We start from the raw sequence: 12581 nt of genomic DNA on the forward strand, positions 1-12581 counted from the left end.
AAGAAGCCCACCTCGGATAATCATTTCACATGCGCGCATGCCCTTGGTTTCACTGCTAGTTGATATGGGTTGCCGATAAATGACATTTTGCCATGAGCTGCTTTCTCAATTCTTGGCCGGAAACCAACAAAATATTGAGGGAGGGGGGAATGTTCATGAAACGGGAAAAGAAAATACGCACCAATGAATAAAGGTCCACTTCAACCCCATTCCGCCTCGACGCAAAATTCTTCAGCAACAATGTCTATAATGCAAGAAAATGCATTGCCGATAGTCTCGTCAAAACACAAAGGCAAAGTGAAGGGAAGCCGCAAGTCTCTATGACAAGATCAAAAAGATTAACCCGTCAGAGTGGCTATGCCAATCGCGGTGAGGATTTGAGCCTCACGCGGGGGTCGAACCCGCAACCTTGAGATTAAGAGTCTCACGCTCTACCGATTGAGCTAGCAAGGCGGGTTAAATGCTTGATGACGAGACAGACGATCTCAGACTCTATGTACCATTCACGTGCTTGGCCCAGTGATATCGATCCACTTCATGTGATGATACCTTTTCTGAAAATTAGATTGGATTCTAGTCGAATATCTTGCAAATTGTTTAATGACGGTCTATCTTACAGGTCTTTCCTTCAAAACTTATAGATTTGATCTTTTCGGTACCCAACTTGTTGCAGCACACCCGGCGCGCTTCTTTTTCCAACCAGCGCCGCCTCCATTGCCGGCGGGCCACACACAAACACCTTGGTCTCGATGCCCTTCGGCACTGCGCCAACTTCCTGCAGCAGCTCTTTCGTCACATAGCCCTTTCTGAAGGGCGAGTTTGGCATAGGATTGCTGACGGTATAAATAGCTTTGAACCTCCCTGGAAATTCCTTCTCAAACTGCTCAAACTCCTCCTTGAGCAACACGTCCTGGTCTGAGTTAACGCCGAAGATGAGCGTCACGGTCGTCTTGTCCTGCGGGTTGCGAAGGATGCCTTGGGCCAGCTGGTAGATCGGCGTGATGCCCGCGCCGCCTGCAATCATGGTAACGTGAGAGTAGCTGTTGGGCTTCCACTGGTGGCCCTTGATCGCTAGAGCGAAGAGAAGCGTTTCGCCTGGTGTCAGGGAGTGGAGATGTGTGCTCTGTTTACCATCAGGGTACTTTTTCACCATGAGTTCCAGGTAGCCGGTATCATCTGATTATCCGTCAACGCTGCACTTCATGTTAAAGCTGATAAAGTAGTCATACCTAGGGGCTGAATGGGCGTGTAAGGTCTTGCGACGGGAAACCATCGACCCTCGGGCCATGACATTGTGAGGACAGCCGCTGTCTCATTGTTAGTTAGTTGGTCAACGATTTCTCTGAGTGCAACCAATCTCACATGTTAACGAGAGCCCGCTAACGGCATCCCTTTGAGGTAGCTTGAATCGCAGACGTTTCGTGTTGTGGTTGACCTTCTCCGAGCTCTCCAAGGGCAATGATACGAATGCTGGGCCCGCGCCAAAGACCTTTGGCGGCGCACCCGATTCTGCGGACGCATTTCCCACGAGAAGCTTTGACATGACACCCAAGCCAATGCCGCCGGCCGCGACGGCTGCTACGACGTTCGCCGGTCGGAAGCGGCGGATTGCTGCTAGTGATGCCATGTTTAACGGAATGGTGCGGTGACCGAACGGTTAGTTGTATGAAACCAAGTCGGTCTTACGGCAGTGCACTAAATCTGGGTGTGGGGGTTTTGGGTTGACGATTGGCAGCCGCCGTCTTGCCGGGCGATCAGTCATTTAAGAAGTAGAGTGTTATGAGTTGAGCTGACGCATGAGACCACTGCAGCATTGTCGGACAATGCCGGGACCGAGACAGTCTGAAAGATTAAACAATAATGGGGGTGCTAGCAGCCGGTGCGATTCGGCCATCCCCAAATGTCCGGGACCGGTCTGGCCATGTAAGCGCCGTTGACAAGAACAAAGACGGGCCAACAAGGTCGGCCTTCAACCCCTGAAGAATCAAAACAACAGGGAACGTTACTACCATAACTATCGGTGCGAAGTGATCGATCATCTGTATGTGATCTTGATCAACAAGTTTGTCTAACGCGTTTTCAGGGACTCGGACGTTGCTGCCTGTCGGAGTGGGGTGATGCGATGCCGTATTCGCGAGTTATGCAACGGAGCGAACACCACAAAATTAAACCTTTGCGAATGACCGGATGACGTCCACAGCATCTGCCCGAAACGAATCATTCAAGCGATTCGTTTCAGTCTGCCCCACCCTTTCATAGAACCATAGCGTCTTGTTTGCCATTTGTCCGTCATGCATTTCACATGGTCAATTCATATTTCAGGTTCTAGCTGGTATGCTCTTTACGCCCACTGTCTGTGAGAACAAGCCAACTACACGTGTAGAGATTGAAGAAACGGCGCGGAGTGAATAAAGCATGGCCATGTAGGAAAGTGTTTTCTACTGAAACACTGCTTAGTTACTGAATTGCCAGTGATTAAAATCAACCCCTTTCCGTTGACGCCACACATAAGTCAGCCATAAACCAATGACTAAACCCTTTGCTTCATACCTTCATAATATGTTACTGATGCTCTTATAATAGTTGCTAATTGTCAAGCCAGTGTAAGTCCTGTGTCACTATGTCGGCTTTGTGTTAGGTGCAGATACAGACATTTAGTATCAAGCCTGTCAGTAGTATCATCCAAATACACGCTTCAAATTTGAGGTTCTCAACTACAAGAGGAACACTTCTATGAATAGCCATAACATTTACACTTAGACAAAGTCCATAAGAGTTGAACCTATAATCAATTCACAGTGCTACGATCAAAAAGGCAGAGGTATCAAATGACATAAAGTTGTGACTCAAAACTTAATCACGACCATCGACTCCGTTCATCGTTAAACGGCTATAATTCACCGCCGCAGAATCTTCCAAATGATAAGTTGCCGCATTTGGAGAATCTATATATATGCGCCTACTTCCTCACTAAAGCTCAATAGCCAAAAGCTGCACACATAGACAGGCGTACATTTCATCGACCATTACCAACGAAATCAAAACCACGTGCACAATTCACCCACCCACCCAAATCAATACTTGGGTTACCAACTTCAAAATCTCGCTCAGTAAATCTTCAAAATGTGCAACTATGAGGAATTCTACTTCTCATGCGGCCACTCGGTCGTGAAGATGAAGTCTTATTGTCACTTTGCCCACAATGACCCTAATCATCAATGCTTTAGCGTCAAAGTTCTGAAGGCCGTCTGGTCGCAAGGTGCCCTATGTGCTGAATGCTACGAAAGCACATCGTCTGCATCAACCCTGAGGGCACATTGAACGCCATATCTGTGCGGCCAGTGAAAGATAGGTTGTATATATGTTTGACTCAGCAATACAGTAACAAGAAGAAGAAGATCCCAAATATTTCGTTTCCAAGGAAAAAACATGAAAGTCTAGAGACACGCATCCATTCCTACACCTAGCTTTCAAAGGCAGTGTTAGTTGCAGATCTTAGGAACTGCCTACCTTATCCACCTTATCACAGTAAAAGGGTCATAGCTTTACTCGCCAACGCTACAAAACCTACATAAGCTACTGTTAATTATCAAAGCAAAAGCAGAACCAGGCCAGTACAGTATAACATATCTTGATTTCCTATGCCTCAGCTTACAAAAATCAATATTTCAAAATACAATCTTAAAGCGTCACCCAATTCATACGCACAGGTGTGACACAATCTTATTCTATGCTAGGTGTCTGACTCAATAAACACATATGACTAGAGGGATAACGTGCAATGATTAGTCAGCTGGGGATAGGCAATCACTCTTTTGGTTGGTTGTATCCCTTAGAGGATGATGGAGAACAGATAAAGATATTCAAGCACGCAGTCAAGAGCGAGGCCACCAACTATTTATCGATCAAGTCTGCGACAGACCTGGCTATGCAGGAACATGCGGTACGTCTACCTAGTTCTGGCCACCTAGCGGCGTTCACTGAGATACAGCAGGTCAACGAGTTCAGCTCCAATGGTCTACCTCACTTCAATCTGCTTAGGATTCTAGGCAGATGGGGAAACGTCAAGTATGCGTCCAACAACATCTGTAATTCACTGAAAAGTTTAGACTGACTTTATCAGTGGCCCGGGGCTTCTGTAAGCCGCCGACCTTGCTTGGCATTCGATGTTCTTGTCCCTGCTAACGTCTTGCAAGGATGCTCCGTAGTATGCTAGCGGGAACATCTACAGCCGCCGTCATCGGTCTTTCAGCCGCAATGATTGGTAGCAGTATCTGGGGTACAGCGGCTTTGCCATTTCTGGTTGGTTCGTCCATCGGGTTCGTGCTGGGTAGCGCTAGATGGTACGTGGTGGCCACGAGAGAAGCCCTCCTTCAACTGGACAACTACCCCTCCATTTTGCGACTTCATCTCATCGCAAATTTTCCCTGGAAGCCGGAGCTTGGACGCAAAGGTGTCGATTGGTATACTTCAGATAGGTTCAGATCGAGGTGGGAAATGGAGAGTATGCTTGTGGCTGCTTGGCTTACTGCACAGCCTGCGCTCGACGAAATACGTAACTGAACGGAGGCCGGGATAGTAGAGAGTTATGTGAGGCAGAGTCATGTTGAAAATGTAGACCTCGACGAGGATAAATAGCCAGAGACGACAAAAGTATGAGCTTTGGACAAGAAGTGGCACTGTAGTTTATAATCAATTACTCCACGAAACCCAGACTATAAATTCTCTTCACTTTGCTTAACAGCTTGAAGATAAATTCGGGTTTATCTTTGCTGATTTCGTGGCGATTTCACGATAAGATAAGCTACCCGGGGTATACTCGGTATGTTGAATGCTTGAGAAGTTCCACATACTTACCTTGATGACTTTCGTTATGTTGTTGTCTTCAGAATGTACCCATGAGACAGTGCGTTAACCTTATCGCGATCCACGTGAGATGCATGAGGGGATTTCCTTGGCACGGAGAACTCACATCTGTGGGGGCGCCCCAGTTAGGAGAACTGACAGTGTGACTTGTCTGTTATATTGATACAGATAGATGGCTTCTGGCCGAATACATCCACAGCACATTTAATGGCTGGGCTTTCAATTCCAACAATATGGCACGTGTGACTATAACCTGACTCGGCACACCATCGAATAGCCTGAACCCATGCTGCCGCTCGGACCGCTTGACTTGTATTTCGGACAATACAATTGCAATGTAGCGAATCATGAAGTCCAGATCAAAGCATGGACACAATAAAAACGTGGCCGTAAATGACTGATCTAAGCCCCGGTGGCTTTTTGACGAGTCTACAGACGAGCTGATAGTGTCCCCCCCTGTCAAATCTAGAGTACCGTGCACAATAACAGCGATAAACCTCATATCCTAAGGCTGCAGGTTCAAATCCAGTTTTCTTAGATTTTTTAGTTCCAAAACGGCTCCGCCGGGGAGGGCTAGAATAGTACTAACCCACCCTGCTTCCTACGCTACGCTCTGGGTCAGGATAGGCCAAGACCATCCCTTTTGCCTCTAAGAAAGTTGTGTTATCACTAAATTCACTGTCTGCTGAGGTTTATCACAGTTATTGTGCATAGTATCCGTGCTCTCAGGTTGACAGGGGGGGGGGGGGACACTATCAGCTTGTCTGATCACTCCTTTTTGACCTATGATTGAATACCAAAGCGATATTGGGTCTATGTGAAAAGTATTGAATCCAGAACGCCTGGGCTCAGAAGCCACAGAACCCTTGATAATGCTCAGCTCCATCCTGTACCCCTGGCTTCGGCGAGGTTCCGGATCCGAACGAGTGCCCGAACGAGCTGCCGTATTCGACAAACAAGAGGAGCTCTACCCATGTTCGCATCCATTCGAAGGCATCTCGCACGAGGAATAGGAGCTTGTGAAGTCTGCTTAAAAGCTGCGGATCGTCCACGCCAACGAGTACATTTGGCTATTCATACTAAGCGCTCCAGAGCATCAAGTTATCATAACAAGTGTTTTCACACATGTGCCACCTCGATCAATAATACATCTTGCTTTGTAAAACATTCCCAGAAATCGAGAGAGCCTGCCAGATTGGCCGGGCTGGGAATTACGTTCACTAACAACCTGCAATTGCTGGTATCCTCAGTCAATCATGCTCGTCGGCAAACTTATACCCTTTCTCGGCATGCTACGTGCTGCATCCTGCACACCTGTTGATAGGTTTCTGGACCGCCGTGCTACAGTGGGCCATGACACTCTGAAACCTCTTCCGCAGCAAGTTCAGGATAATTGGAATGGCCAAGCCATCGCAAGATTCAACCCCCTTCTCCATATCGCGAGTGGGTGCCAACCATACACCGCCGTCGACGCGTCAGGCAATATCAGGTATGGGTTTAAAGTCTCCCAGACATATCAAGCTTTCCAGATCTGATATCAGTTTAATGGCGGACTGAAGCCCAGCGGTAAATCCGACGCCGGCTGTAAGGATACCACCAAGGGACAGACCTACGCCAGAATGGGATAGTACAACAACAGATGGGCAATCATGTATGCATGGTACTGGCCAAAAGATCAGACACTCGATGGTTTAGCCATCGGCGCGCACAGGCACGACTGGGAACATATCGTCGTCTTCCTCAACGACCCCTCCGACCCGAACCCAAAGATCCTTGGCGGAGGAGCTTCTGGACATGGCGAATACAAGACTACAGATTTCCCGCCGCGCGAGGGTGACAGCGTGAAGGCGGAATACTACGCTGACTTTCCAACCAACCATGAGCTGCAGTTCACTGCTAAAGTGGGCAGAACTTATCCGGTTCTCGATTGGGATGCTATGAGCACAACTATGCAGAACGCCCTAAGCAATGCAGACTTCGGAGACGCCGACGTTCCGTTCATAGGCGGGAGCTTCCTCTCGAACCTTGGCAAGGCTGCAGCTTTCTAGATAGATGTCATCATGAGGACAAATTTTAATGTTTAATCTTATCGATAGAAGTGCTTAATTCAAAAATTTTGACCCAGAAGGTCAGGGATCACCTATCTGATCAAAGACCTTCCTTATCATAATCCTGAGTCCTAGAGACCGCATGATTGAGTGACTTGTTTCAGAAGCTGAATCGAGACTCAGGATCATGGTCAAACGCCCTCAGTATTATGGTGTTGATTGCATCTATAACATAGTGATTGAAGTAATGGGGATTCATATTTCATGCAAGCGACTTCATGAAGCATAGCCAGCGAGACTCAGGAACCCCGTGGCCCGTCTGTCGCGGCAGCAGCCGTGGACACGATGACGGGGTCTGCGACCCCGTTGTCCTCGATCGAGGTGTTATCGGAACTCGTCTTCGTGTTATCCGCGGGTCGCTCAGGCACGAGAAAAACGACCCAGGAAGTTGCAGGAATGCAAACCGCAAACATAACGTGTTGGTGGAGGAGCCCATGGGTCACGTGACCCACCTCCACCTCCTTCTCGGGCAGCCTCTGCCCACTGTAGGCAGCCTACTTCTAGTCAGCTACACATCACCAATATCAACAGATATTGCCTTACCTTGCTGCTCCTATAGGTTATAAGGCCTAGGTTAATACTAATTAATTTTCTTTATAATTAATTAATTAGCTGCCTTTGCCCCTTCTTTTTTGCTTTTTTAAATAGTCTACAGTAATATCTATAAAACGTTGTAATTACCGCCTATATTGCTGTTCTGACCACCTGTCTACTACAGTTGCATCACCTCTTAACAACAACAACAAGCAATAAACTTAAAACGTTGCTTCTACCCCTATCTATACCCCTTCTTACTTAGACATCTAATAAACAGCAGTAATTTATATAATAATTTAGATATACCCCTCATCCTATAAAAGAAATATATAAAGTTTAATATATTATTAGGCTACCTATAGTCTAAGGGAGACTTTTATCTACATTATATATTACATTATCCTCCCTTGCGTCAGTAATTAACTACTATTATAGCTAACAAGGTTAACTACTAAATAGTTATATAGTCTATCCCTAAGCTTAAGGGGGAGTTAAACTAGTTATAATAGCAAGTGCTAGTTAACATGTTACTTTATACTACTAGAGTTAAAAAATATATTAATTATAAAGTCCTTTAACTAGTAATTAACACTAATAAGTACAAGAATTAGGAAAACAAATATAATACTACCTATAGTATTATTATTAGCACTTATAACCTTATAATTATTAAGCTCCTTAATATAGAATAGGTTAATAATAGTAACCTATATACTCTTATAAAAACACTTAAGAAGTTTATCCCTAAGGTATCTAAAGATGCTATTACTACTCTTATTAACAAGTTTAGTAAAGGTAGTGCCTAAGACTATAAAACCCTTTATAATGCCCTTACAAGGGTTTAATACCTCTAAAGCTATATTACTAGCCTCTATAGTAAAAACTTTAACTACTATTAGGCTATTCTTATACTTAACTACTTTAAGGCGTAACTACTAGATACCTATAAGTACTACACTAATAATAATAAGACGCTTACCTAGGTAGAGGTTATTAAGACTATTTATACTCTTGCCTAGGATAAAGAACAGAAAATAAGACTTATTATATACTATAAGAACACTACTAATCTAACAGTAACCTCTTCTAGTACTAACTAGGGTACTACTTCTACTAAGAATATTACCTATAGTAGTTCTTACCTTTATTATAAAAAAAACTATTTTACTATAAAGTATTAGACTACTTACCTAGAGCTAGTTCTTACTAATTATCCTTATTATAATGCCTTTTTTACCTATATAACTAAGTATATTTATAATAAGGATTATAAAGAAGGATTATTTAACTTATTATTAACCTCTGTTTTTATTAAAGGAGCCTTAGGTGCTCTTAGTAGCTTCTTTATTACTAGCCTAGCTATAAAGCCTAGCTATATAGTATATATAGCTATTAACAACAAGGTTATTACTACCTCTAATATTATACTAGATTTAGGCTACTTTAACCTTATATTTAACTTATTAACCTACTTTATATCCTATGTAGTCTATAGTAACCTTTAACCTTTTACTACTATAAATAGTAATTAAGTATATCTAGAGGGCAGTAGTACTATTTTCTTCTAGATAAAGGATCTAGCTAACCTAACTTAGACTATTAACTAGACTATTAAAGATATTAAGTATAGCCCTCTTAGCCTAGCTAACCTTCTTAGCCTAGGTAAGTTACATAAGGTAGGCATTAAATACAACTATACTACTACTTACATTATTAACACTAAATCTAAGGCCTATTTAGCTATTATTAAATAGATCTTAGACATCTACGTCCTTTATATAACTAACAGCCTAACTATACCTATAGTAACTACCCTTAGATTAGCTATAGTTAAAGGTAAGTGCTAACTAACCCTTAAGATAATATATTACTAACTTATTTACACCTATCTATTATAGGTTATTAAGGCCTACTATTAAGTAAGTATATAATTTATATAGGCAAAAATTAATAACTTTTACTATAAGGCCTACTACTTAGCTAAATCTATAGAGCTTATTAGCTATAATACTCTATTACCTCTTACCCTTATAGGTAAAGAAATCTATCTTAACCTTATTAAGGTTAAACCTCTTTTTAAACTTAGTATATAATACACCTTTTACTTTCTTAACTATTACAGTAGTTATTACTAGCTTACTCTATTAAAAACCTATTACTATAAGGTTATTCTTAATACTATTAAGAAGTTTAGTACTATATTTACTAATATAATAAGTCTCTTAATTAAAGGTTAAATATATAATAATACACCTAAGCTTAAGAAAGTGCTCTATAACCCTTTCTTTAAAGGCACTTAACTCTACCTAACTACTGCCTATACTCTATTAATAAATAGTGTAATTAAACGTACTAGCTACACCCTTATAGAGGCTGCCTACACTCTGCTTATTAACAACAGCCTACTAGAGGATCTCTAGGACTATATACTTAACACTATAGTCTAAATCCTTAACCTACTACTATAGTTAACTAAGGGTAAAATAAGCCCTTATAAGATTATTACCTATAAGCTTAACCTTGCTACTAACTAAGAACCTCCTTAAATTAAACACCTTTGTACCTTTAGTTATATTATATATATACATAAGAAGGAAGGTAAACGCCCCCCTTGTTCTATAAAAATAGAACCCTATGTAATAAAAGGTTACCTTGTTAGCTATAGCTCTTTATATAGTTATATCTACTATATCTATATCCCTAATTAGAAGTAAGTTATCTATTACTATAACGTTTATTTTTATAAAAAGAAAAAAAAGACTATTCTTTACCTTATTACTAACGTAAATATCCTAGTAAATACTAACTATAATATACTCTTTAATAAGCCTAACCTCTAGATTTAGTTTCCTAGCTAAGTCCCTAATTCTTACCTACTAGTTACTAAGACCCTACAAAACCAGTAGGCTAACTAAACTAATAGTAGTACCTTTAATAGCAAGTATATTAATAATACTACCTATATAACTTTACCCCTAGAGAACACTACTATACTTATTTTATTACTTACTAATAAATAGCCTATAAATAAACACCTAGATAAATAAAATAATAACTTTACTAATAATAAGTTTTATAAAGTTATTTAACAGGAGGCTAACTACTTTCCTCTAGTTATAGAGGAAGATAAGCTAGACCTTATTATTAAGGCCCCTACTACTATATCTACTACTAAGTATATTACTACTAGTTACCTATGTTATACTAGCGTAGTAAAGCTACCTAGCTACTATTATAAAATAGTAGGCATCTAAAACTACAAGAAAAAGGTATATCTCTTAGCTAATATTTAAGTACACTAAGATAGTTAAAGTTACTCTATTAGTACCCTTATAGTAGCTACATTATTAAAGGTACTACCTACTAGTTATAATATACCTACTACCTTTAAGAAGGCAAAAAAAGGCCTATACTAGCACTATTAGAAATAGGCCTATAATACTAAGATCTAGTAGTTTAATAATAAGGAGGTATATACCCTTATTAACCCCCTAACTAGAGCTAAAGTACTACTAGGCAAATAGGTATTTAATATTAAAACTAATATAAATAATAAAATTATACGCTTTAAGGCCTAATAGGTAGTCTATAGTAACTTTAAGCAGGGTAATTAGTTATTACAAGAGGTATATATAGCTATAGCTACTACTACTACTATTTACCTCTTTTTTACTATTATTACTCTTTATAGATTAAAGTATAAAATATATAACTTTAATACTACCTTTCTTACTACCCCTATTCTTGCTAGCACTAACGTCTATATTAAACAACCTACTAGTTATACTACTGTTAACAACAAGGTCTAGTTACTCTAGAAGGCCCTCTATAGTCTACATAAGTTACTACTATAGTAGTTTATACTTATTAAAGGTAAAATAAAGAAGATTAGCTTTTAGCTAGTTAAAAGAAAAATCTACCTCTTCTATAACAAAGACCTTAATACTTACGCCTTAATATATATTAATAATAATACAGTAGCTATACTTACTACTAAAATAACTAGGAAAGTATATAATATACTTACTAAGGTCTACCTACTAAAAGACCTTAGCAAGGCCTCTTAGTTTCTTAGCTTTTAGATCTAGCGTTCTACTGCTAACAAGATTTACATTAATTAACATAAGTATACTAAAGGTATACTTTATTACTTTAGTTACACTAACCTTTAGCTAGTTAAGACCCTATTACTTACTAACTAGGACCTTCTTGTTACTTAGAGCAAGAATAACTACACTAAAGCTAACTAATAGCTTTATATTAAATAGACTAGCTACCTTAACTAGTTAGCTACTAGTATACACCTAAATATTACTTTTATAGTTAGTAAGCTCTCTTAGGCTAATACTAGCCTATTACTTACTTATTAGGCAGCTATTAAGTACCTTTTTTACTACCTTAAAGGCACTACTTATTATAGTATCTTATTTAGTAGACTTAACCCCTTTACTAACGTTAGCCTCTATACTATAGTAGATGCTTCTTTTGCTAATAATTACCTATTATAGGTATCTATAGGTAGTTATATTGTCTACTTTACTAGCTTACTAGTAGCCTAGAAGTCTAAGTAATAGACCTTTGTTACTTTAAGCTCTACTAAGGTAAAGTTTATTAACCTTATGCTAGTAGTAATTACTATAAAGTAGATTTATTACTATACTAAATAACTCCTTAGCTAACTACTAAATACTCTAACTATCCTTTTTACTAATAGTGCTAACATAATAGTTAACGTTATAAATCCCCTTAATAAAGCATAAACTTAAAGCATTAATGTCTAATATAAATAGATAATCTAAAAGGTTTATATCTACAAGAATATTGCCCTCTAACTTATTTATAGCACTAAGATAGCCACTAATAGCCTTATAAAGGCACTAGCCTTAAATAAACACAAGGATTTTATTAGACTACTAGGTATAGTAAATAGATTAAATTAATAGGTTATATAGGTATATAGATAGACTATATAGATAATAGGTTATATAGATTACGTAGGCTTATTAGCGTATAAATAAATTATTGCTAAACTAATAGGCAAATTACTAGCCTTTTGCTAAAGTTATTATA

At 39.9% G+C, this 12581-nt stretch overlaps 4 protein-coding genes and 1 non-coding gene across 5 annotated transcripts; 3 read left to right on the top strand and 2 right to left on the bottom strand.

Moving 5' to 3' along the window:
• Window positions 1–299: 299 nt before the first annotated feature.
• Window positions 300–1738, bottom strand: LY79DRAFT_70342 (oxidoreductase NAD-binding domain-containing protein). Its single transcript, XM_060564965.1, has 4 exons — window positions 1363–1738; window positions 1230–1307; window positions 618–1176; window positions 300–549 (listed from the first exon to the last, which is right to left on the bottom strand). Exons 1-3 carry the CDS (start codon window positions 1625–1627, stop codon window positions 629–631), a joined length of 891 nt encoding a protein of 296 aa, XP_060407916.1. The 5' UTR covers window positions 1628–1738; the 3' UTR covers window positions 300–549; window positions 618–628.
• LY79DRAFT_t268 lies at window positions 381–453 on the bottom strand. Its single transcript has one exon. It is a non-coding gene; the product is annotated as a tRNA-Lys (tRNA).
• A 1385-nt stretch (window positions 1739–3123) lies between the features above and the next one.
• Window positions 3124–3321, top strand: LY79DRAFT_528194 (uncharacterized protein; the record flags this gene model as incomplete). Its single annotated transcript, XM_060555999.1, has 1 exon — window positions 3124–3321. The coding sequence occupies one exon, from the start codon at window positions 3124–3126 to the stop codon at window positions 3319–3321; it is 198 nt and encodes a 65-aa protein (XP_060407917.1).
• A 543-nt stretch (window positions 3322–3864) lies between these two features.
• On the top strand, window positions 3865–4678 carry LY79DRAFT_571394 (uncharacterized protein). The gene is made up of 4 exons (XM_060559242.1): window positions 3865–3943; window positions 3995–4068; window positions 4124–4138; window positions 4197–4678. The coding sequence occupies exons 1-4, from the start codon at window positions 3929–3931 to the stop codon at window positions 4561–4563; spliced, it is 471 nt and encodes a 156-aa protein (XP_060407918.1). The 5' UTR covers window positions 3865–3928; the 3' UTR covers window positions 4564–4678.
• A 1444-nt stretch (window positions 4679–6122) lies between these two features.
• Window positions 6123–6914, top strand: LY79DRAFT_643471 (necrosis inducing protein; the record flags this gene model as incomplete). Its single annotated transcript, XM_060562402.1, has 2 exons — window positions 6123–6368; window positions 6495–6914. 2 exons carry the CDS (start codon window positions 6123–6125, stop codon window positions 6912–6914), a joined length of 666 nt encoding a protein of 221 aa, XP_060407919.1.
• Between the last annotated feature and the right edge of the window lie 5667 nt (window positions 6915–12581).

This window comes from Colletotrichum navitas (assembly GCF_030913465.1).
Source record: "Colletotrichum navitas strain CBS 125086 chromosome Unknown LY79scaffold_125, whole genome shotgun sequence".
In the NCBI taxonomy this organism is placed as follows: domain Eukaryota; kingdom Fungi; phylum Ascomycota; class Sordariomycetes; order Glomerellales; family Glomerellaceae; genus Colletotrichum; species Colletotrichum navitas.